Raw genomic sequence first — 26,068 nt, 5'->3', positions numbered from 1 at the left:
AAGACCCATTTAGGGCTAACAACATTTTTATTGGGTGGTCTCGAAACTAGACCTTATGTGTGATTCTTTTGAAGAGCCCCAATCTCTTCATCCATGACAACAATCCAACCTGGATGTTTTGCAGCGGACTTAAAGCCGTTGGGTTCACGCATGGTGAGCAAAGAACGTAGCAAGCAAGAGTTGGGAACTTGACTTAAATAAGAATGATGATTGCGCTTGAAGATCCCTAACTTGGCCCGAGTTTGCATGGGATGAGGTCCAAGAAGCGGTGGGTGGCCCATGGCTTGTGTGGAGGGAACTTCTGTAGCAGGAGCGAGATTAGCAGGCAAGAAGGTAGAGTTAGAAAAAGACCCATGCTCCGGAGTGGGAGTCATCTCAGCAGAAATATCCTACAAAATAGAAGAGGGCACAAGACTAATAGAGTTGTCAGTTAAACAGGTCCACACGAAAATGATAACAGACTGGGCTATGGCGATAATGGAGCCCCTGAGCTAGCAATGGGCTCAAGAAAGGCACTAATGGGCGAATTAGGCAGGGGCAGAGCATGGATTTCCCTTGAAAGAATAATTAAGTTCATCAAAAATAACATATCTGGATATAAAGATTTGAGTAATGGATCGATCAAGACAACGAAAGTCATGATGAGACATACTATAGCCCAGAAAAACACACGGCCGGCTGCAAGGGGCAGGTTTGTGAGGAGTATAATTTGATGGTGACCACAGTGTTGAAAGACAAAGTGGAGGAAGAGGCTGCCAGCACACTCGTGATCGATAACCTTGGGCTCCATGAGGTGGTAGTTGCCAAAACTCATCGTCATGAAGGCATTAATTCATAGTAAGTAATCATCACATGTCAGTATAAGAATTATATTAAAATGACACTTTTAAGGATAAAAATGTCATTTGATTGTGTCGGCCGACAACCTCGGGAGACATATGTCCTCTTATCAATTGCCGGAGAAGGTGAAGATATCAGCTTTGAGGTGGCGAAAACCACTGCAGCAGATACTCACAGCTTTTATCATCACTCTAACATAACATATTCATCAAGAGATTATAAGGAGAAATTGTTATGAATTTGGGATAGGGAAGTAATGGCAGTAACAAATTTTTTAAGTACCACCCAGAACGAAAAAAGAAGCAAGTTTTAAGTACCAAGAGAAGGGAGCTTGAAAGGCTGAATTCTGAGGTCATTGACACTAAGAAGCCAAGCGGCCAAGTTCTCTTCACCATTTACTTGAGATAGATTTTGCTCTTTTACCCATGTTGTTAGCCTTTTCACACTTCTAAAACGTCTAAGATACCTTTATATATAGAGAAAGCATTTTAGATGAGAGGAAAAAGTTGTGGATAATAAATTAAAATGGTCAATTAGTTCCCCTCTCTCTCTCTCTCTCTCTCTCTCTCTCGGAGATAATTTCAAGTTTTAATTGCTAGCTGATTAATTTTGACATTTATGAAGTGGGCAATTGACGTTTTTTGAGGCTATTTATGAAGATAGAGACTAACTAAAACAAATAAAATTTATTTTAGTATGTAAATTTAAATTTAAATTTAATCATTTATTATGAAAAAAAATCAATTATGCAACTAAGATTGAGAGATGAAAAAAATATCTTAGTTAGTTTCTGAATTCAGTTATTACAAACTAGAAAAAATATGATAATGGAATTTGTTTGGATTTAATCTTAGGAAAAAAATATGGAAAACTCGTTAATTTCCCCAAATCCGATTAAGGTTTAGTGAATTGTAGTTGGATTTTATTAAATTGTAACATTTAGTAGTTAATATTTTATATTTTATATTTATCATACCAATCAGTCAAAAGGTTACATAATGATGGCCACTTACTACCATGGTCAATGTTTAAGAAACGTGGATATTTGCTTGTGGATATTTGCTTGTGGCTCTTACTCCACATTTCAGATTTCACCAATCCTCATCTAAGCAAAGAGACCACATTTACAATATATTTACAATCCCTTCCCTTCATCCCCTGTTCCTCTCTCTCTCTCTCTCTCTCTCTCTCTCTCTCCCTCTCCCTCCCTCCCTCCCTCTCAAACAAACAAACAAACAAAAAAAAACTCATTAGTATGATGTGATTGCTGGAGAGAAAAAAAAAAAACTCCACGCAAGAGAATTTGGTTTACTGAAATAAAATATCTCACCAAACAACAACCGCTATATTAGAACATTTTCCCAAAGACCCAATTCACAGCGATTCCTTGATGATCAACCCCTTCACACACACACACACACACACAGAGGGGCTGGGATGTCACAGAGTGGAGGAGAAGAACCAGCAAAAGAGGAGAACATGGCAGCTTGGCTTCTTGCTGTCAAAACCCTGAAAATCCAACCCTACAATCTACCTCCTCTTGGTAAATATTCTTTCTTTCACTAGCACTCGTACTCTTTTCCTTGCTTCTTACTGAATCTAATAATTTTAAATAGACCCAAAGAGGCTTGCCTCCCGGGAAAAAAAACTTGAGATTTAGCGTCTCTGCAGCTCTTAAATTTATCTTCTCAACATACTTCTGTGAACAAAAAAGAGAAAAAAGGAGATTTGAGGCTGATGTTCGAAGCTAATACTAATTGCCATAGATGGAGACTGTCATCATATATATATTAGTATATATATTAGTAGCCTGATCTAGCCATTAGCGATGACTAATTTGTAATTTCTTTGGGAATCTGGCAAACCTGTTATGATTCTAGGTCCTCATGATGTTAAAGTAAGGATGAAAGCTGTTGGCATATGTGGGAGTGATGTTCATCACTTCAAGGTCAGACATATGATCTTAATTTGCTTAAAAACTACTTCTAATTTTAATGGAAATAAGAGGTGTCTGCGCCTAATTTGTAATACTAATGTCTTGCAATATTTCCAGCACATGAGATGCGCAAACTTCATTGTTAAGAAGCCTATGGTAATTGGCCACGAGTGTGCCGGTGTCATAGATGAAATTGGCAGTGAAGTGAAAACTCTGCAGGTGGGTGATCGCGTAGCAGTGGAACCTGGTATTAGTTGCGGGCAATGTCATCTCTGCAAGGATGGTCGCTACAATTTGTGCCGTGAAATGAAATTCTTTGGCTCTCCTCCCACCAATGGTGCTCTAGCTAATCTGGTAACCTGTAACCAATTTTGTTCATAGTTGAAATGCTTGGTTAGAGATCTTGGCAATTAAGTTGCAAGTTAAAGATATTGTGGTTCGTGCAATTACACGCAGTACTAAATGAACAAATTACTTCTCAAACCAGGTGGTGCATCCTGCAAAACTCTGCTTTAAGCTACCTGACAATGTGAGCTTGGAAGAAGGGGCAATGTGTGAACCACTGAGCGTAGCCGTCCATGCTTGTTGCCGAGCTGAAGTCGGTACACAAACAAACGTTTTGATCATGGGAGCCGGACCTATAGGCCTTTTAACAATGCTGGCAGCTCGAGCTTTTGGGGCTCCAAAGATTGTAATGGTTGACGTAGATGAATGCCGTTTAACATTTGCCAAAGATCTGGGTGCTAATGAGATCATTCAAGTTTCAACAAATATTCAGGTTCTTGCTCTCCTTCCAAAACAAATTCCCTCAAGGCTTCATTGAAAATTAATATATGTATCCCTGGCATGCTAGTTCAACAAGATAAAATTGAAACATTCACGGCATTAAAGATATACACATGTAAGTGCCATTACTTACAGGATGTGGGAGTGGAAGTGGTCAAGATACAGAATGCCATGGACGGCAATGTGGATGTGAGCTTTGATTGTGTTGGCTTTAACAAAACCACGACAACTGCTTTGAGTGCCACTCCAGCAGGCGGTAAAGTTTGCCTTGTTGGATTGGGCCAAAGTGAGATGACAATCCCCCTTACACAAGCTGCTGCAAGGTATCTCGATGCTCCATTTGGAGGGTGCTTGATATATTGTTTCAAGTTGAGATTCTGATTTATAAGCTTTATTTCCTGAATTTTCATTTTTTGGATGTAGGGAGGTCGATGTAATTGGCATATTCCGATATAGGAACACGTGGCCAATTTGCATTGAGTTTCTGAAATCTGGAAAGATTGATGTGAAGCCCCTCATAACACACAGGTTCAAGTTTACTCAAGAGCAGATTGAGGAAGCCTTTGAAACCAGTGCTCGGGGTGGTAATGCCGTCAAGGTCATGTTTAGTATTTAAGAGTTGGATAAATGGTGAATCAAAAGGGATTGGCACGCTGGTGACATGATTACCTGATATTAGTAATAAATCAGTATGCATCGTTTTGAGTCCTTACATTTTCAGTAATAAATCCAGATGTAGCTTAGTTGCATCTTCTTTATGAGCTTGAATTCCATCCTTGGTCTGTTGTGCCTTTCCCGATGAATATTCATCTCTGCTAACGAAACCACCTCTGATAGTCCTTTTTCCATGACGAATTTCTACATCTATTATTGTTCCTTAAAATAGTGCCTTGCAATTATATATAATGTCCTGCCATGATCATCCAATAACAGGGCTGCACATGACAGAATGCAGTTGCAATATCAAAATGATCATATGAATAGTGTCGGATACTGTAGAATCTGGAAGAGCTTCTGCAAAGAGAGCACTGGGTTTTACCGGAAGAAAGCTCTCCAAGGGGGTCCTTAATATAACTGAAAGACGAGATCTTATCTCAGATCTACTCGCGCCAAGCTCGGTTCAGTTAGAATTTTCCATTAGGCCCTGATACATAAACAAAATTTCCCGTTTCCTTGTAATGGAACTCGTTACGAAATAAGATCAAATACAAACCACGATCAAATCAATCAACCACACACGAACATAGAATTTAATGTGAAAAACTCAAATCGAAAAAAATTATAGATAGAAAGAATAAAATATCACTAATCAAAAATTGATTATACAAAGTGATATTGACACATAAATTCTGTGTCTGTTTTATGTAACCTGGACACCAATTTATAGACCTAAAATCATTTATGGATGAATACAGAAAATTATATTCTGATCAGAAGATGACGTACAAGCATATTCCTCCAGATGAGATAAATCTCACATAAAATCGAATTTGACAATATTATAATCACAGTCAAATTTAAAGTCATAGTTTTAATCAAATTAAGAAACTCAATCACAGATAAACAAGGATTTTGAGTTACAATTATCACAAATCTCCATCTTGACTCTAAATCCACAAACAAAATTATTTAAAATTATTTCTTCCAATGAAATCACGGAGAATTAATTTCTCTGACGAATACTAACCAAATCCACGCAATGCTCAAACTTTAAAATAAGTAGGGACTTAGTCAACATATCTACAGGATTGTTACAAGTGCTAATTTTTCTTACAGTAACTTTACCACAAACAATAATATCCCGAATAAAATGATATTGCACATCAATATAGTTCGTTCTCTCATGAAACATCCAATCTTTAGTGAGGAAAATAACACTTTAACTGTCGCAATAAACTATATTGTCATGAAGGTCTTTACTGATTTCACCCATAAACCTTTTTAGCCAAATAGCTTGTTTAATTACCTCAATAATTGCCATATATTCTGCTTTTGTAGTAGACAGGGCAATGGTGGATTGTAAGGTAGCCTTCCAACTGATAGCACAATCACCAATGGTGAACACATATCCAGCAAGCGATCTTCTCTTATCAGGGTCACCTGCAAAATCAGAATCAACAAAATCAATAACTCCATCTCTAGTATTTCCAAACTATAAACAGGCATAAGCGGTACCACACAAATATCAGAGAATCCATTAGATTGTCTTCCAATATTCTTTACTAGGGTTAGCCATGTATCTACTAACCATACTCACTGCATGAGCCAAATCAAGGCGTATACAAACCATAGCATACATAAGACAATCTACTGCATTAGAGTATGAAATTTTCGATATCTCGTCAATTTCATCATCTGACAAGGAGATAAGTTTGATGAAAGCTTAAAATGTGTTGTCAACGGAGTACTCACAGATTTAGCCTTTTGCATATTGAATTTAGTCAAAACTTTCTTAACATATCCCTTTTGATTTAGATACAATTTACTTGTCTCTTGAAATTTGCATTCCAAGTATTTTCTTCGTTACGCCCAAATCTTTCATCTCAAATTCTTTATTAAGTTGAGCTTTTAATCTCATTATCTCATTATTATCTTTCGATACTACTAGCATATCATTGACATATAGAATCAAATATATAAGTGATCCATTCTTGTTCCTTTTAAAATAGACACAACTGTCATAATTGCATTTATTAAAATTGTGCTTAATCATAAAAGAATCAAACCTTTTATATCACTGCCGATGAGATTGTTTCAAGCCATATAGAGACTTCTTCAATAAGCACATATAGTCTTCTTTGCTTGGAACTTCAAAACCTTCTAGTTGTTGCATATAGATATGCTCATCAAGTTCCTCATGTAAAAAGGTTGTTTTAACATCCAACTGTTCTAATTCAAGATCTTGAATAGCCACAATACCAAGTAATGCCCAAATAGAACTGTGTTTCACAATTGGGGAAAATATGTCTATCAAGTCCACACTTGGAACCTAACTATATCATTTCGCTACGAGTTTGACTTTGTATCTTGCTTTTTCAACTCCTGGTGTACATTCTTTTCTCTTGAATATCTATTTGCATTTAATTGTTTTCTTATCCTCAGGTAGTTTTATCAACTTTCAAGTATCGTTTTTGTGTAAGAATTCCATCTCTTCATACATTGCAGTAATCCAACTCCCAGATTCAGGACAACTAACTGCTTCAAAATAATTGGAATGCTCTTCACTACAATTAATATCTTCAGCCATATTCAAAGTATATGCAACGAGATCAGCTTCAACAAATCTTTGAGGAGGTTTGATAATTTTTCTGGGTCTATCTTTAGCAATACAATAATCTGATGAACCAACACTTATTTATGGACTTGACTTGGGGCTTAACTTAATCTAAGATGATGACAACAATTCAAATGTCTGACTTTTGTCGATTTCAAGTTCCACTTGAATATCAGAACTTTGGTGATCTATAGGGTTAGTTTCTTTTGCAAACGAGCCACAAAGCATAGTAATTTCATAAAAAATAACATCTCTATTAATCACAACTTTAGACGCTTCTGAATCTTATAACTTATAACCCTTAACACCAGGCTTATAACTAAGAAAGAGACACCATTTAGACCTTAGTTCCAATTTTTCATTATCAATATGAACAAATGCAAGACATCCAAAAATTTTCAAATCAAGATAATTTGCAGGAGTATTTGACTATAATTCTTCTAGAGTTTTCTTATCAATAGCAAACGACGGAGACCGATTAACTAGAAAACATGACATATAAGCAACCTTGGCCCAAAAAGACTTAGATAAACCGAAATTAGACAACATACACCATACCTTTTCCATCAAGATTCTGTTCATCCACTCAGTAACACCATTTTGCTGTGGTATACCTGAAACTGTTAAATGCCTTAGAATTCCTTATTTCTTGCATAAATCATTAAATTCACGTGAGCAAAATTCTAAATCATTATATGTGCGGAGACGCTTGATCTGTTTGTCTGTTTGTTTCTCAATTATAGTCTTTCACTGCTTAAAAGTAGCAAAAACTTCAGTCTTCTACTTCAAGAAAAATACCCAAATTTTCCTAGAGAAATCATCGATGAAAGTCAACATATATTTGGCACCACCCACAGAGGGTACTCTGGTCAAACCCCAGATATCAGAATGGACATAATCTAATATACCATTCGTATTGTGAATGCCTTTAGTAAATTTGACTTGTTTTTACTTGATGAAAACGCAGTGCTCACAAAACTCCAATTTTTCAATATTCTGCTCTTCGAAAAGTCCTCTTTTGCTCAATTCAATCATACATATTTCACTCATATGCCTAAAACACATATGTTATAACTGAGAGATAACGAAGAAATAAAAATAAAAGTATCACCTGTAATGGTAGAACCTTGTAGAACATATAATCGGTGATCAACATATTTTGCACTATTATTTAGTGGGTCAAGCTTAGCATTTAAGTATTCAATGAACATGATTGCTACTCATTTTGGGCTTAATATTGTCAATATAGGTACACATTGCATGTAAAGCGGACATGGAGCAAAAAAAAGTTATTTTGGTGCATGATGGGAGTTGAAATAAAGTTTGGAGGCATGGTCGGGTATCGATTCAAAAGAAAGCAAAAGAGTGTTGAGAGCAAAAAGTGGAAGATGATGAAGAAAGAGGCAAAAGAAGAAGGCTAGCGACTTACAACGGAATGCAAACCGCTGTAAGATTTAGTTTCTGGAGCTCACGGTCTTATAGCGGAATGCATACCGCTGTAAGACCATTTTAGGAATTGTTATCTGGAGCTCACGAGTCTATAGCAACAAGCATACCGCGGTAGGACCGCGGTAGGGTTCAAAACTTCGTGAAAAGACCTTTTTAAGTTCGTTTCAATCAAAATCAAAGAGAGAGAGACTCCTTCAAGGTGCATGACTTTGATAACCTAAAGAGGACTATATAAAGATTAAAAAAAGCTTTGGAAGGGGGGAGAAGACGGAAGTCGAGGAAAAATGAGGATATTTTCTTGAAGATCTTCGGATTTGATTTTATTTTTCTGTTCTTTCTTCTCTCCAACATCATGAACTCCGTTTTTATTACTCTTCCATTGGTTAAAACTATGTTAGGCTAAGTACTTTGTGGCTAGGGTGATTGATGAAACCTAGTTCAATGATGGTTTAATTAAAAGTATTTGGGTTTTACTATATTCTTGTCTTTCGAGTTGATCGTTTGTTATGCACTAATTTCGTTTTGATGCTTGGCCGCCATTAGAACGTGTTTGTGATTTATATTGCTTTCAAGAGATTCAATATAGATTAGCACTTGATAATAAACGACATAAGGTTCGATAATAGGTAGAAATACTGTTATGCCTTGTGAAATCTTCTTTTAATGATCGTTGTGGTTAAATGCATGTTTGTATATTTACAGATTAATTAGAGATAATTAATCTCATATGTAAGCATAGATTCGATTTACCATCGAGAGAGGCTTTTGATTAATTTAGGGTCATCGATTTTCAGCTCAAAACTAGAATTATAAAACTCGATCACTGAAAGATTAAATTAATTATAGAACTACGGTGGATTCATGAACCCTAGTGCATTAGATTTCTACATTCAAAAACTTAAAGAATTATTTTGTGTTTTCTATTTGGTGAGTTAGTTTTAATTAATATAAAACTTCCATTGAGTATTATTTTAATTGTGTGTGGTTTATTAAAGTTAATAGTGGTTAAAGTAGGGATTAAAAGCTAATGCTCGTGGGAATGATACTTTATTCATCATTATATTACTTGTTACGATTCCGTTCACTTGCGGGAAAGAATACGCAAACAATCGGCCATACTGTTTCATTCCTTTCATCACAACAAGGGCAACTCTACTGACCTTGATAACTCCACATTCACCAATGAATTTGTTCACATTCGAATCAAGAGTACTCAATGAAATAAGATTTCTTTTAAGGTTGGGAATATGTCTGACATCAGTTAAAGTTTGAATAATACCATCGAACATCTTAATTTTGACAGTTCCAATGCCAACAATTTTACAAGAAGAATTATTGTCCATCAATACATTACTAGAATTTAGAGTTTTATATGTCGAAAATCAATCTCTATTAGGAGACATATGAAACGTGCATGTAGTGTCGAGGATCCAATATTCACTAGGTTTAGTACCCTCATTAGTAACCACCATAAGTTCTCCATTAGTACTATTATTTTCAACAACATTAGTTTCACCTGAAATTTCTAGTTGTTTTCCTTTCTAGTCAGTTTCTTGTTTCTTAAGTTTGTTTTGTAGCTTATAGCACTCTTTCTTTATGTGTCATTTCTTTTTATAGTAATTACAATTTTTTTTCTTTATTCCTGGACTTGGATATACTTTTCCCTTTACCACCATAATTTCTATCACATGTTATCCCTCTAATCACCAAACTCTCTCCCTAATTCTCACAAGTCCCCAATAATTGTTTATCAATTTTTTCTTTCGAAAGTAAAATATCATAAACTTCATCTAAAGTGAAAGTATCCCGATTATAGAGTTTGGTGTCTCTAAAAGTTGAATAAGAGGCCAATAGACAATATAACAAAATTAGAGCCAAATTCTCATCATCATACTTAACCTCCATGGCCTCCAAATCAGAAATAATTTTTTTAAAAATTGTTAAATAACTCATAATAGACGTACCTTCAGTCATTCGATGAGAATATAATCTTTGCTTCAAATGCAACTCACTGGTTAAGCTTTTTGTCATACACAGCTATTCCAGTTTCAACTATAAAGCGATAACGATTTTTTCTTTCAAAACATTCTGCAAAATTTGATTCGATAAATGCAGATGTATCTGAGATAAGGTCTTACGATCCTTACGTTGTTTTTCTTTAATACTTCATGATTGTGGCATTGTTTTGAAACCCAAAAGTGCATCATCTAAATCTATTTGTGCCAAAATTACACACATCTTAATCTGTCATAACGAAAATCTAATATTTCGATCCAATAAAAGAATATCGTACTTTCCATTAAGTATCCCTAAATAATATCAAAATAATTTCAATAATAAACCCAATTGAAAAACTGATTAAAAATATCGAATCTGGGCCAAATCTAGCCAAGTAAACCAAACTGGATCTGTAAATGGATCTGGTCAATGGATCAACCTGACCCAATTTGGGATCTGGGTCTTTGCTGAACTTATTTAATGGCAGAAGAAAAACTTGCAAGCAAGGACCGATGGTGGCTGAAGATCGACGATGAAGCTGATGGCCAACGACGGAGAGGCAGTAACAAGTAGCGACGAAGGGCGATTGTGTGAAACGACGACGAAAGGCGGTGGTCAAACGTCAGCTGTCGTCGGTGGGGCTAAAGAAGATGAACGGAGGCAGTGGCGCAACGATGATGGTCGCAATGGCAGAGCGACGGAAGGGGCAGTGGTGATCGACGGTGACAGCGGGCGCAGTGGTCAGTAGCGATGGGCTCAATCGACAGCGACGACGGCTGCTACTGCTCTGAAACCTTGCTGAAGGAAGAAGAGGAGATGTTGCTGCTATTGCTGATTTTTTTTTTTTTCTCAAATCCAACGATCAATGGCTAAGATTCAATGGCCAGAGGTAATGGTTTGATCTAACGGCTCTGATACCAATTTATTATGAAATAGGATCGAATAAAAATCACGATCAAATCAATCAACCACACTCAAATACAGAATTTAAAGTGAAGAACCCAAATTAGAAAAAATCGCAAGTAAAAAGAATAAAATATCACTAACTAAAAATTGATAATACAAAAATATTATTGACACATAAACTCTGTGTCTGATTTCATATTACCTAAGTACCTATTTATAGACCTAAAATCATCTATGAATTAATACAGAAAATCATATTTTGATCAGAAGATGAATATTTCTCTAAATGAGATAAATCTCACATAAAATCGAATTTGACATCATAATCACAGTCAAATTTGAAATTATAATCTCAATCGAATTAAGAAATTCAATCATAAATAAATAAAAATTTTGAGCCACAATTATCACGTAATCAATCCAGGTTCTTGGGAAATTGTCCGATTGTGTATTGAATATAAATCCAATCCTTTCTTGTTTCACAACTATGATGCTACCTGTCATTAAAATTTATGCTAACAGAGGACTGAGGTCCAAAAAAACCCCAGCTAAACTCATTTTCCAAGAAGAAGCAGGTCTGGCAGGGTAACATTTGGATTTTGCATAAAAAAAAATAGAATCATCCTGCTGGCAGTACCAACTAATTCAATATGAGGGAAAGATTGGGTTCTCAAAGCCTATGGCTAATATATGCTCAAATTCACCATAAACTTTTGCACACTAGAAATCCTCGAAAACATACAGGTACTGTTGTCAATTCATTCCTCTAGGGAACTTTGGGAAAGAGACCCTCCTTCAGAATTATCAGATATGATACCGTTTAGTTCTATGGAACTCCAACCAGTTGGTTTCTTCACGTCGCCCTCCTCCATTAATTCTCTCATTTTTATGGCATCATCCCATCTATCCACTCCCGCATATGTGTTTGACGAAAGAACATAATTGACACTGTCCAGGGGATCCAATTCAATAAGTTTGTTCTTAGCAATCTCAGCTAGGACCGCATTCCCATGAAGCTTGCAAGCACTCAACAGCATCCTCCATACTACAGCATCTCGAACCATGGGAATTTCCTTGATAAACTCATATGCCCTATCAACATTGCCAGAACGGCTTAGAAGATCGACTACACAACCATAGTGTTTCATTTCTGGCACTAACCCATGATCTTTTACCATACTTCTAAAGTATTCCAATCCCTTGTCTACTAAACCAGCATGAGTGCAAGCAAGTAATATCCCAACGAAAGTTCCATGAGTAGGCTTAACACCTTCGCTTAACATAAGTGAAAATAGTTTGAGTGCATCATCAGCACTGCCGTTCACAGCAAGGCCTGAGATGATTGAAGTCCAAGAGACAGAATCCTTCTGTTTCATCTCTTGAAACACTTCCAATGCCTTTTCAACTAGTCCACATTTACAGTACATATCTATGAGAGAATTCTCAACATAAACATCAGCTTTTATGTTATGCTCATGGATATACTCGTGTACTGTCTTACCCACATCCAGCATGCCTAAGCGGGCACAAGCTGAAAGCACGCTAGCAACGGTGATTTCATCTGGTTTATTCTTAGCTGCCATCATTTCTTGAAAAAGCCTTACTGCATCAGAATATTGATTAGCTTGAGAATAACCCGCGATCATAGAAGTCCAAGAAATCACATCTCTGTTTGGCATATCATCAAACATCATTCTTGCGGCAGCTAAATCCCCTGATTTTGCATATCCCATGATCATGGTGTTCCAAGAAACCAAATTTTTCTCCGCCATCCGGTCAAACACCTCCCGTGCCAATCCCACCGAACCAATCCGTCCATACAAATCTATCAAAGTGTTTCCCAAGTAAACATCAATTTCCACATGATTATCAGTAATATATTTAACCGCAGCATCAGTTTTTTCTTTATTTCCTAAATGGCTACAAGCTAACACAACTTTAACCATCGTCACGGCATCAGCCCTCACATTTTCCACATGCATTCCTTCAAACAACCGCAAAACTTCCTTGAACCTTTTACACTGACTGTACCCACAAATCAACGAGTTCCAAGAAACTAAATCTCTGTCGGGCATTTCATCAAACAACCTCCGCGCAAAACCCAAGTGGCGACACGAGCCATACATATGAAGGAAAGCATTGCAAACATAAAGATAGGATCCAAACCCAAGTTTCAGCGAATGAACATGAAGCTTCTGTCCACATACAATATCCGAGACCCGAGCGCAAGCCTTGAGAACGAAAATGATGGTGAGATTGTTGCCGGTAAATCCTTGGACTCGCATTCGATGATAAATGCTAATTGCTTCACCGGCTCGCTCGCTCTGGGACAAACCACGGATTATAAGGTTCCAAATTGGCAAAGTGGGTCGCCTGATTTGGTCGAAAGCTTGATGGGCTTTGTGCAGAGTGGCCGGGGAGAGAGCGTAGGACAGGATAACGTCGGACATGGAAGATGAGTCGGTGTGCCGTTGCGTTCTGATGAGGCGTCCATGAAGCTCTTTGCTGAAGTGCCGGAGATTGAAGTCTTGAACACTCGCGGCGTTTGAGAAGGTGGCGAAGAGACGAGAAGTAGGTCCTGCGAGTTTCATGACAAGGCATCATCATCTACCATATGGCTTTGTGCTCATAATGATGCAAGATTTGTTACTCATCAGACAAAGTGATGATATATTTGAGAGTTGGGACTGTGGTGCGGCCTGTGGCACTAAAATGAAACAGAAAAGAAAAAAGGAAATTGGGGGGCGGGGGGTGCCGCTAACACACACCATATAATACACTCTTAGATCACACACATCAAATAAGCAATCAAACATTTACCAGTTTATATTCTAAAAAAAATTAATTTTTGATATATATGAAAGTTAAACCAAATTAAAATGGAATAAATTTATATCTATAGGGACTAGGGATGACAATTGCAACCAAAACCGTGGAGAATCGAACCAAAATTGAATCGGTCAACGCGGTTAAAAATCGTTTGACTAGATAATGGTTTAGTTTGGAAAAAAATCGAACACTGTTTCAATGGTATAGTTTGATTATACTTTTCACTAAAACCAAATCAAAATCCGAATCGAAACTGAACCGTTATGTGGGTAACCAAACCAAACTGAACCAAATATATAAATATATATATAATATATTATATATTAGAGGGGTGGCTGGGAAACCCAATATAAAAAATATATATATAATATATATTATATATTAGAGGGGCAGCTGCGAAACCCAGCCCCAAACCCTCCCTACCCCAGCCCATTTGCAAACCCTTCTCTTCTTCTTCCTCTCTCAACCTCGCTTTCGCTCTCTCTCACCCTCGTTGCCTCTCTCTCACTACCTCATCTCTATTGCTCGTCCACTCACGCTCGCCCTCGTTCTCTACCTCTCTCTTACAGTCTTACTCTCGCTCGCCCTCGTTGGCTCTTTTTTGCTCTCGCTAGGGCTTAACCCCTCTTTCTCGCGCTCGTTCTTGCTCTCTGCCTCTCCCTTGCAGTTTTGCTCTCGCTCGCCCTCATTGGCTCTTTCTTGTTCTCACTAGGGGTCGACCCCTCTTTCTCGCGCTCGCGCTCGCCCTCGTTCTCTGTCTCTCTCTTGCAGTCTTGCTTTCGCTCGCCCTCGCTGGCTCTCTCTTGCTCTCGCTAGGGTTCAACCCCTCTTTCTCTCGCTCGCCCTCGCTTTTTGCCTCTCTCTTGCAATCTTGCTCTCGCTCGCACTCACCCTCGCTCTCTGCCTCTCTCTTACTCTCACTCTGCCTCCTCCTGTAAACAGTAGCAAACCCTTCTCTATTTCCCCTTCTCTCTCTATCCGTTCTGTTGCTCGCCCTCGCTCTTGCTCGCTACCTATCTCGCCCTCTCTATAATACAAATACAGTTTTGAGAGCAATAATTGAAACACAAGAAACGTCGACCAAGTGAGTCGGGAGTCGTGGACCTTTGTTTTCTGAGCATCACACTTGAATTTTCTTATGCAATTTATCTATGTACGCCGACAGCAAGGTCTCCCACTCTCTCTCTCTCTCAGCAACTCACAAATTAGGGTTTCTGACTTAATTTATTATTTTGGTTTGATTGATGCACAAATGCCTAAATCTAAATCTAACTTCCATTATATATTTTTATGTAAATCTGTAATGTTTAATTAAGAACGTGTTTGTGTTTGCTATTTCTTTCTTTACTCCTCTATTTTAGTTCTTTTTTCCCTTACTACAATGAATTGGAAGGTTGAACTTTTTGTTTCCTCCCTCTACGTTTGCATCGATTTTTTTGATCAAATATTAATATATATTGTGGGTATGTTTGTGTTTGTCACTTAGATGTATAAATAAATTAAATTGTTGCAATTTAGGAGGCACTGTCATTTTGAAGCCAAAAGCATGGGGTTAATGTTAAATATATGTTTGCATAATATTATTGTTAGTTGCCACAACTGTGAAAGGTGTGAAAGGCATAATGTAGTGCAAGTAGATCAACAAGTTTTTATGAATGTTATTTGCAAGAGTTTGTCTTTATTTGTTAGTATAGATCAAATTAAAAAAATCATAGTTAAAATCGAAATCGAATTGTTTGGTTATGATTTTTAATTTTTAAAACTAATGAATTAATGGTTTGGTTTTGATTTTTAGTATTTTAAGTTTGGTTTGATTATGGTTTTAACAAAAATTTAAACCAAACTAAACCATTGTCAACCCTAATAAGGACAAGAGTTTCAACCCGTGATTTACCTGTATGAGCCGTTCAATCTAAAATGTTGTCAGTTGTGATTTATAAGAAAAATGAGATATTTCAGTCAAAAAAATGTTATAGTGAAGATGTTTTGATTTCTATAATAAAAAAGATGAAGTAAATTATATAAACAATTTTGTTTGTGGTGAAAGGAAATAGAATGGAGAGAAGGGGAAAGAGCTAGAGTTCCATTTATTTTGTTGGATGTTTAGTAAGAAAAAGAATATCTTCTTCTTATACCCAGCCTAAAAAGAAAATGAAAGTGAAGAGAAGGGTTGTTATAACGTATTTTTATTAAGTATAAAATACATTTGGATTTTTATATAAATTATATTTAGGGTGTGTTTGATAGTATGGAATTTTTATGAAAAATGTCATATCCAAGAAATTTAGAGTGTGTTTGATTGTACACATTTTTCATGAAAAATATGAAATTATTACATATTTTCTACGAAAAACAATCAAACACTCTTAATTTTTCTATGAAAAAATATGTATAGTACAAACATTTAAAATTTCTTTCCATAGAATTCATTTTCCAATTGGGTGGGGTGATTTTTGTTTTTTAAGCAATATTACCTAAAATTAAATTCTAGGTAATGCAATCAAACACAACTTTAATTCAATCCTTATTGTTTGACATACAACATTTTTCATGGAATTCAATTTCATGGTACAACCATTTAAAACATATTTTGACCTAATTTTTATGGAAAATTGATTCCAAGGGGGTGGTGATTTTTATTTTCCATGAAAGATGGAAAATATTTTCCTTTTCCAACTAAATATAATCAAACACACTCTTAGGGTGTGTTTGATAGCATAGAATTTTCATGAAAAATGTCATATCCAAGAAATTTAATTCCATCCTTGTTGTTTGACACACGACATTTTCCATGGAATTCAATTCTATGGTACAATCATTTAAAACATATTTTGACCTAATTTTTATGAAAAATTGATTCCAAGGGGGTGGTGATTTTTATTTTCTATGGAAGATGAAAAATGTTTTCATTTTCCAACTAAATATAATCAAACACACAATGTTTTCATTTTCCAACTAAATATAATCAAACACACTCTTTTGTGGTTGGATCTATATGTTAAGACACCCTTTTTAGAAATGCTTCTGAAAGTCTCTGTGATTTAGTTTTTTTTTAGTGAAAACACTCATTCTTTCACCAATTTCGGTAAATTAATTTAAATTATTTTAATTAAATATTAATTAAGTTAAAATAAAACTTAGTTAAAATAATTTAGATTTTTTAACTGAGTTAGTAAAAGCGTATATTCATTAAAAAATTAAATTAAAATAATTTTCAAATCGCAAAAAAAATGTCTTGGATAATGGCCCAACTCACAAAAATTTAAGTACACTTGACCCTTTTATTAGAAGAAAGTTGGCAGGCACTGCTTCCCTACACGCGGGGGAGGGGACAAAAATTTGGATAGCTAGTCCATGCATGCTCGTTGGGCGTTACTTAAATTTGTGATTACTATCAATTAGTTGTGAGTTGCCTAATTTTATTTATAGATGGAGCAGGTAGTTGAGTTGGACTGATCAACACATACACTGTCTTAATTGTCCGCCTTATTTGTTCTGTAAAACAAGAAGAATTAAGAAAGATTAGAAAATTTTGAATTTGATGAATGAATCGTTAATAACATGTGAAAAAGAGAAAAGAACATTAAATCCAGTGGCCCTACCCTTGGGGGGGGGGGGGGGGGGGGGCTGCTTCTAATTCTAGGTGGAGGGTTGGCCATCCTTTACTTCCACTTTGACATTTTCCTTTTCGTCTTTTGCGTCTGACCGGTTGACTTTTTTTGTTTGGTCTTAATTATATTTCCGAACAATTATATAGAAAAATATATATATTTATTTACAAAATTCTTTTTTCTTTGTAAAATAAACATCATATATTAAAAAATAAAAAATCGTATAGTGAAGGGGCTATCAATATCATTATTATGGGGGTTGGGGGGGGGGGCTGTTCATCCATCACTGCCAGTTGATTTTTTTTTTTATTTTCTCTAAAATTTTCTTTAATTTCTTCCTTGTAATGTAGGCCCCACTTCACTACAAATATTGTTAATTGGAAATAAAAATTTCGTAGAAAATTCCAATGCGCATGCGAATATATATATATATATATATTTATATTTATAAACTTCATAGCTGCTCTTACTGCCAAAAACCATCTCTCTGTCTCTCTCTCTCTCTCTCTCTCTCTCTGAGATAGATACATAAATGGCTTCTCATTCCAGGAACAAATCGTCGGCAAGAACATTGATGGCCATAGCCGACGGAGCTTCATGGGTATGCGCATCCGTTCTCGTTGCACTAATCTTACTACTTATCGCCGGCGGGGACGAGCCAGTACTGAAAGGAAGCCAGCTGTTGGAGCGGCCGTGCGACGAGATATACGTGGTCGGAGAAGGTGAGACGCTGCAGACGATCGGCGGCAAGTGCGAAGACCCCTTCATCGTGGAGCGGAACCCCCATATCCACGATCCCGACGATGTTTTCCCGGGCCTCGTCATCAAGATCACTCCCTCGAACCTATCTTAATTTGCTTTAATGGTGGTTAATTTCTGAATTTCCCCTTCCTTCTCTTATCGTGTGAATGGATGAATATGTCGTAATCTGAGAAGATTACAAGTTCTCATAGGAATTGCCAAAGATGAAATATCCTTAAAATGATGGCTTACGTTCCTTGCCCTTGGTAATGGATTATTATTTATATATATATATATATATGCAAATAATAACGTAACGTACATATATAGATATTCGAAATTGTTTATATTTTATAGAATGAAAGGATTTTGTTTATGGGCTTTTCATCATAAATAAATAACATATTCAAACAATATATATTTTTAATTTCTGTAAAATATTATGTTATATATATATGTAAAATTATTATAGTGACATTTTTTATGAGGAAATTAAAAAACTAAAATTGTAATGTGATTAAATTCTCATACGAAAATTATAAAATATATCAACTTATTTAATCTCGTAAATATTTGAATAGTTTTTAGATCATATGATTTACAAATTTAAATAAAAGGATCGATGCTGCCAACCACATGTCAGCAAAACATGAGCTGAACAAGTGTCCTGAGAAATAAAACGCAACGTATATAATTAGACTATAATTGATACAATTAGATGGAGAGAAAGAAAAAGAGAATGGGAACAGAATTGAATGACTACTCTCTTCGATCGCTATGTTTAGTATAGGCAATAACGGTACAATTTGACCAATTGAGGAAAATATCATTTTACATTATAAAAATAATATTTAATTTCAAATAATCATGTAATTACCAAATATGAGTAAAAATAATTACTTTTAGGCTTCTTTACATATAAAAAATTAATACAAATTAAGTAAAAAAAATTATTTAATTTTTAAAAAAACTATTTAATTACAAACACATAAATAAATAATCAAGATTAGGCCAGATTGTGGTGGTACCCACAATAGCAGAGGTGGATGATCGCAGTGGCTGATAGTGGAAAACAAGGTGTTGGGACTCACTTCAAAAAAATCTAGTTTTTAGCGATGAAATGAAAATTTTCGTTGCTAAAATTTAAAATTTTGTTGTTAAAATTGGCATCTCTAAATTTTAGCAACGGATGAAATCAACGACTGAATTATTCCGTCATCGAATTAGCTACGGATTTTTTTCTTCTCTAATTTAAAAAAATTAAAAAATAAATTATATAAATTAAAATTTGAATGTAAAATTTTTATATTTATTTAATATAAATATATAAAAATAAATTTTTGATAATTAATAATTTATTTTAATTAATTAAATATAAATTAAAATTTTCTTTATATAATCAGAGACAAAAATAAATATTAAAATATTTTAAATTTAAATTCATATAAATACGTAAGATAACAAAAAAGAATATAAAATTCAACTCAATTAATTCAGTTAATGAATCATAAATATTCATCTATAACAATAACTAATATGAATATTTTTCATCTAAAAAACATTCAAATATGCATTTAAAAGTAAAAATAACAAAATACTAAAAATATAATACATAGAGAAAAAAATACTTTATAAATTTTGGTGATACCTGTGTCTTCTAAATGAAGACTCTACAACAAAAAAAAATTAAATAGAACTTTAAAAATGAGGTTGGAAGTGTAGAGGGGGCAAAGGGAGAGTGCAGAGGGAGGGAAGGGGAGGAGATTTATATAAGGGGTGGGTGCAAGAAAAGGGGAGGGGGGTTGCGGGCGGGAAAAACGGGGAACTGAAAAATGGGAGAATTCAAGGGAAGAGGTTTAGTGATAAGCATATTCCTGTTACTAAACAATGACAGGGAGCTGCACATTGTTGTTTGAAATAGTGATAGGTAGTGCATGTCGCTATTTTAAAAAAAAATTAAATATTTTTAAAAAAAATCATAAAATATAAATAATATAGAGAGAGTACTTGAGTTCTCTCAAAACTAAAAAGTGTAACATGTTTGAATCTAAATGAGATTTGTCGTAGTGGAGGAACTAGATAGAAAAATGAGGGATTAATGTTGTAAGATATCTAATTAAACCGTCGCTAGAATTGAGATCTTATTTAAATAAAAGAATTAATTAATATATAAATAAAATACTAAACAAACAATAATAAATCAAAAATACTATATAAATTATATATTTATACTAAATAAACAAAAAATATATATACATATAAACAATATTTTTAAACTCCAATTTAATGTTAAACTAGCACAAAAAAAAAAACGATTCACGATTTATATGTTAAAGAAATAATTTTGTAAGTAAATCATTCTAAATATTTGATAAAAAATATCTTTAAAATCTAATAAATTTTGTAAATAACTCTAAGTTTATTTGTGTTTATAATTTGTGTATAGATAAACAATGATCGAGTGGCTTCCATAATATTCGAATATGCAAATATATGTTTGTATTTTGTATCTAGATATTTTTTTTTTGTATCTTATATCCAGATATGTTTTACTTGTATTTATCTTATATCCAAATATATATATATTTTATTTTTGCCTTGTATTTGAATATGAGTTTCTTTGTTTATTTTATATTCGAATGCATACGAAATATTCTGTCGCTAATTCAAATAGATATAAATTTAATTTTAATGTTTACTAATTTTATTTCGTTGCTAATTCATATGAAAGTTTTATAAAATATTATATTAGCAGCAAAAAATTCAATCCCTATTTTGATTTTAATTTGTAATTTTATTTTTTTATTAATTTTACAACTTAACGATTGAATATTTTGTCATTAATTTTGAATTTAATTTAAATTTTTATAAATTCTACATTTAAATATGAAAATTTTCTTTATTAAATGAGATTTTAAATTTAATTTAAATATTTTATGAATTTCATATTTTAACAACAGAATAATTCAGCCGCTAAAACTTTTAATTTAATTTTTAATTTTGGCGACATAAGAGTTCCATAGCTAAAAGATTTAAATTCTAATTTAATTTTTTTCATTTAGCAACAAATTTGTTGCATCGCTAAATAATTTTAAATTAAATTTTAATTTAAAGGATTTAATTTTTTTTCCATTTAGCAACTGATAAATTATTTTAAATTAAATTTTAATTTATTTTCTTTTAGCCACGAAATTATTCTGTCCCTAAAAGATTTTAATTTTAATTTAAATTTTTTCCTCTTTAGTGATAGAATTATTACGTCACTAAATAATTTTAAATTAAATTTTAATTTTTTCTATTTAGCAACGCTAAATTATTTTAAATTTAATTTAATTTTGCTTTTCTTTTAGTAATGAAATTATTCAGTCACTAAAATATTTTAATTTTAATTTAATATTTTTTCATGTAGCGACAGAATTATTCCGTAGCTAAATTATCTTAAATTAAGTTTCAATTTTATTTTCTTTTAGCACGAAATTATTCTGTCGCTAAAAGATTTAAATTTTTTTTCATTTAGCTATGAAAATATTCCGTCGCTAAAAAAATTTAAATTAAGTTTTAATTTTAATTTCTTTTAACTACAGAATTATTCCATCACTAAATTATTTTCAATTAAGTTTTAATTTTATTTTCTTTTAGCAACGGAATTATTCCGTCACCTCTAAATTAACAAATTTAATAAAAATTTTAATTAAAAAATTATATTTTAAAATTAAAATCATAAAAATTATTTAGTGACTTATCTTTCCATCGCTAATTCCTTCGTTAAATTAAAAAAATATAAAAAAAATTGGTGATAAAATAAAGCATCACAAATCCATCACAAAAATTTAGCGACGCTTTATCGTCACTAATTTGTCACTAAAAAGTGTTTTTTTTGACAAGTTTGGCTACAAAAGAAATGGAAGGTTGCGAATTGGATGGTTTTCGATGACTCTTGGCTAATGAGGTTAGATTATGGTGGTGCTAATGACAAAGGAGGCAAATGGTTGCTATTGTTGGCGACAAAAGATTAAGGGTTAATTAGGAAGCATCAATTAACAACAAATCTAGCTATAGGAGATGGAAGGTCGCAAAATGTGTGCTTTCTAGTGACCTTTAGTGAAGAAAGTTAAGAAGAGTGGGCAATAATGTTGTCGATGACAAATAAGGAAGGTCTGGTCACAATGGCTGGTGATAAAAGACGGAGGAAGATGGTGCTTTGAGGCGGAAGACAACGAATGATGATGCCCAAAAGAAGTAGACTTCAAATAGAAGAGAAAGTAAGTGTACGTCACAAATGCAAGCGGATAGAGGTAGGTAATGATTGCAGATGAAGATAGGTGGCAATGGTAGGGAAAAACTCTCTGTAGGGATGGGTTGATATGTGAGGTTTGTATACGTGTTATTTTGTAATTAAATAAACTATGCAAAAGTAAAAAAGTAACCCTGGAATTTGTGAGCTTTCCATTCATTTTCTCATGGAAAGCATTTTTTATCATTTCGATGGAATGTCATTTCCCTAGGGAATGGGTCATTCTATTCCTTCCTACCAATTAAATGAAAGAATGACTAAATTTCTTTCTCTTTTTCTTTTCATTTGGTTATCCATACCCATTTGTTCCAAATATAGCATTACAGTCTCTTAGGGATCTAGACAATTAGTTGTTACCTTATTACTATTTCACCATAAGAGTTTCCTTCTATCGAAACCTCTCTCAATTTGTTTCTTCTCAACATTGATTGGCATTGCTATTTTCATCTCACTCCTTCCTTATCTCTTTACTCATATCTACTTTTCTCAATAGAATTGATTTTCCTTTGCTAGATTTGTGAATTGGTCCCCATTACAAGATTAGATTTACTATTTACTTGTTTTGCTATCCCCTCTTTACTCTGATTATTATCGAAATATAATAATGAACATTTATTTATTTTAAAAAAACTCAATAAACAATCAATAGAGTAGAGCTAGAGGTGACCATAGATCTCCCAATCAAATTCGCTATCACCAGGGGATGAGGAAGCCATCCAAGGTAAACTTGATCCATTATTTGAAAGAGTTGTCGAGGAACTGGAAGAATGATAAATATTATGATCACCCAAGGGATTCTCCATCTCAAAAATAAATCTACAAGATATGAGGCAATTAGGAGACACGTAGGGATCTCTCATATGCAGACTCTCTAATGTTTAAGTCAGACGAGATTGAGGTCATAGTGTAGTATAAGCTATAACAGTTAACATGAACTAATATAAAGATGTTGTGTAGGAAAAATGGAGAAAGAGTGAAATGTGAAAGCAGTGGTTGAGGGAGATATTTGTTGTGCATTCTCTACCTATTTTCGCTTGTTCGTCCTTTGCGTGCTTCAAAGTTGGGGGTCAATGGCTATTTATAACCATTGAATGTGATAGGAACTCGTGACAAGCACGTGTGCAGGTGCAGTGCTCTTTCAAATGGAAGCATGATACTTCTATTACCGCATGCATTGTTATCCCGTGGTTAAGCTAAGAGAAGGGTTTTCAGGAGAAACCCCCCCTTCTTATCCTCTTTGAACCCTACCATTGTATGAGAGCCACACATGGCCCTATTCTCTATTTTCACCTTTTTATCTAATGGCATCTTATTCTTGCCACTAAGTCAAGGTTCATTGGAGATGAAGAAGTTTGTTGCCTTTCTTGCTGAGCAACTGTGAGCTTTCCTTTGGAAAGATCCAAATGGGGCCTAGGCAAGCTGTTTTTAGTTTATAAGGTATTGTTGTTAAAATATAATAATATAAATTTATAATGTGAAAATACTTTAGTCATGACAGAACAAAGTATACAACTAGCACATATCTACTCGTGAAAATAGGTAGTTGGTGACTAATCACTAGCTGTGTGATTAGGGCAATTTGGAGGAGCACTATAGCTCAAGTGGAGTATAGATGCCTAAGGCAAGGTTGGCAGTAGGTATGGAGTGTAACTGTGTTGCTAGCTAGCCTCCGAGTAAAGTGAGCAATAGGGGCATGCGGGTGAAGTGCACACCAGGGCGGAGCTAGAATTTTTTAATTGGGGGGTTTCAAAAAAAATTTCCAAGTCCTAGTGGCTTACTATTATCACGCGGACCTGATTTTCCTTGATTTATTAAAAATAAGACCTAAATATTAGGTTATTTAGAAGAAAAGGGTTTGTAATGGAGGGGACAATAGATTTGGAGTTTGGGTTGGATGGTGGGCTTGGAGGCTAAAAAGTTTATTTTTTTAAAAAATTTGGGGCCTGAGTGCACAGTAGGCACCCGTGCATCCGGGTGAAACAGTACGCAGGCACGGGCGCATGTCTGGGGCAAGCTGCACGATAGGACCGTGCACATTCGGATGAAGTGGCGTGCACGAGCGCGGCCTGTGTGGCCTCCGAAGCACTCCGCACGTAGGTGAGGCCCATTGGGCCTGCCGTTTTTGGGGAAGCTTGCTGGTTGACTGTACTCCGAGGGAAGCTTTTTGACGGCTTGAACTTTGGGTAGACCTTGCGGCAAACGCGAACTCTGGGTGAAACTGCACCCATAAGAACATGTTAGGAAGGTATGTAGAGATTCCTTACTTGTGTATGTCATTTGATAGTTAAGTCAATTTGAGAAAAATAAAATAAAAAAGTAATTGTCTGAGAGAACCGTGAAATGTAAGAACTCTATAATATCAGCAATAATAATTCACAGTCTTGAAAATAAATAAAACTTACAATAGCTCCATGAATGTAGCTTAATAGTTTGTCCAAGCACCAAGCGGCCCACCAATATCCATACCATCCCCATTTTCCACCCCATCGTTCAATTTGTGCTTCGATAGTAAATATTTAAATAAATTAGGGCCACAGCCTATTTATTATCAATATATACGCTATATACAAACATATATATATAGATATATATATATACAATAAATAAATTTTAACCTAATAAAATATACATAATAATTCTATAATAAAGGTTATAATGACGGTTAAACCAATACATCATGAAATAAAAGTCTCACCGGTCCAATTTGATTAAGATAATAAAGATGGTTATTTATTTGTTATAAATCTTTTGTGCCTAGCCACTTTATATTTATTTTCGCAATTGATTGTGTCTCCAGTGATATCAAATTTTATAATTTTCATGTAAAATAGAAAACACGACACGAGAGAATAAACAACAATTCATCCATGAAAAATTAAAATTGAAGCATGAAAACATTATATTATAAAGAAAGAAGCCAACTTGCCCATTGCATTGGTACAGAATTAAATCACAAAAAATGTTGTTTCGTGGGAAGACCAACTAAATCAACTAATTGATAAGAACCAAACCATGACAGCCCAACCAACATGGCTGAAGAGTGAAGAATGAAGACTCCCACTTCCTCCCACCAGCCCTACTTTTATTTAATTTACATTTTTAATCAACATGTGTACTTTTTAATTCTTAATTACAAAATTATTACCATCACATTATTATAAAACACTTTTCCACGTAAGAATAACGTTTTTGTTTTATTGGAAGTAGCTGAAAGGCATACATTAACTCGCTTCTCTCTCTCTCTCTCTCTCTCTATATATATATATAAATATATGTCACTAATTCCAAACTAAAATAATACTCTTACAGTATACATTAGAATGATGCGATGCCAATTTCAGATAATGGTTTGACAATAGTTCATGACCGAGCGGGAATCCAATATCTAAACGAAGCAGTGGGAA

The 26,068-nt window shown here is 34.4% G+C and overlaps 3 protein-coding genes across 3 annotated transcripts; 2 read left to right on the top strand and 1 right to left on the bottom strand.

Annotated features, from left to right (window-relative positions):
* The first annotated feature begins 2,046 nt into the window (after nt 1-2,046).
* LOC127797603 (L-idonate 5-dehydrogenase-like) lies at nt 2,047-4,423 on the top strand. Its single transcript, XM_052330642.1, has 6 exons — nt 2,047-2,383; nt 2,721-2,788; nt 2,894-3,130; nt 3,264-3,554; nt 3,698-3,885; nt 3,986-4,423. The coding sequence occupies exons 1-6, from the start codon at nt 2,278-2,280 to the stop codon at nt 4,176-4,178; spliced, it is 1,083 nt and encodes a 360-aa protein (XP_052186602.1). The 5' UTR covers nt 2,047-2,277; the 3' UTR covers nt 4,179-4,423.
* Nucleotides 4,424-11,622: 7,199 nt separating this feature from the next.
* LOC127796444 (pentatricopeptide repeat-containing protein At2g22410, mitochondrial-like) lies at nt 11,623-13,931 on the bottom strand. Its single transcript, XM_052328592.1, has one exon. The coding sequence runs from the start codon at nt 13,778-13,780 to the stop codon at nt 11,948-11,950; it is 1,833 nt and encodes a 610-aa protein (XP_052184552.1). The 5' UTR covers nt 13,781-13,931; the 3' UTR covers nt 11,623-11,947.
* A 4,177-nt stretch (nt 13,932-18,108) lies between these two features.
* On the top strand, nt 18,109-18,626 carry LOC127798063 (uncharacterized). Its single transcript, XM_052331360.1, has one exon. The coding sequence runs from the start codon at nt 18,162-18,164 to the stop codon at nt 18,480-18,482; it is 321 nt and encodes a 106-aa protein (XP_052187320.1). The 5' UTR covers nt 18,109-18,161; the 3' UTR covers nt 18,483-18,626.
* The last annotated feature ends 7,442 nt before the right edge of the window (nt 18,627-26,068 follow it).

The sequence above is a fragment of the Diospyros lotus genome, chromosome 3 (assembly GCF_014633365.1).
Source record: "Diospyros lotus cultivar Yz01 chromosome 3, ASM1463336v1, whole genome shotgun sequence".
Classification (NCBI taxonomy): domain Eukaryota; kingdom Viridiplantae; phylum Streptophyta; class Magnoliopsida; order Ericales; family Ebenaceae; genus Diospyros; species Diospyros lotus.
The sequence above is the reverse complement of the archived record's forward strand: the minus strand, read 5'-3'. Positions and strand labels throughout refer to the sequence as shown.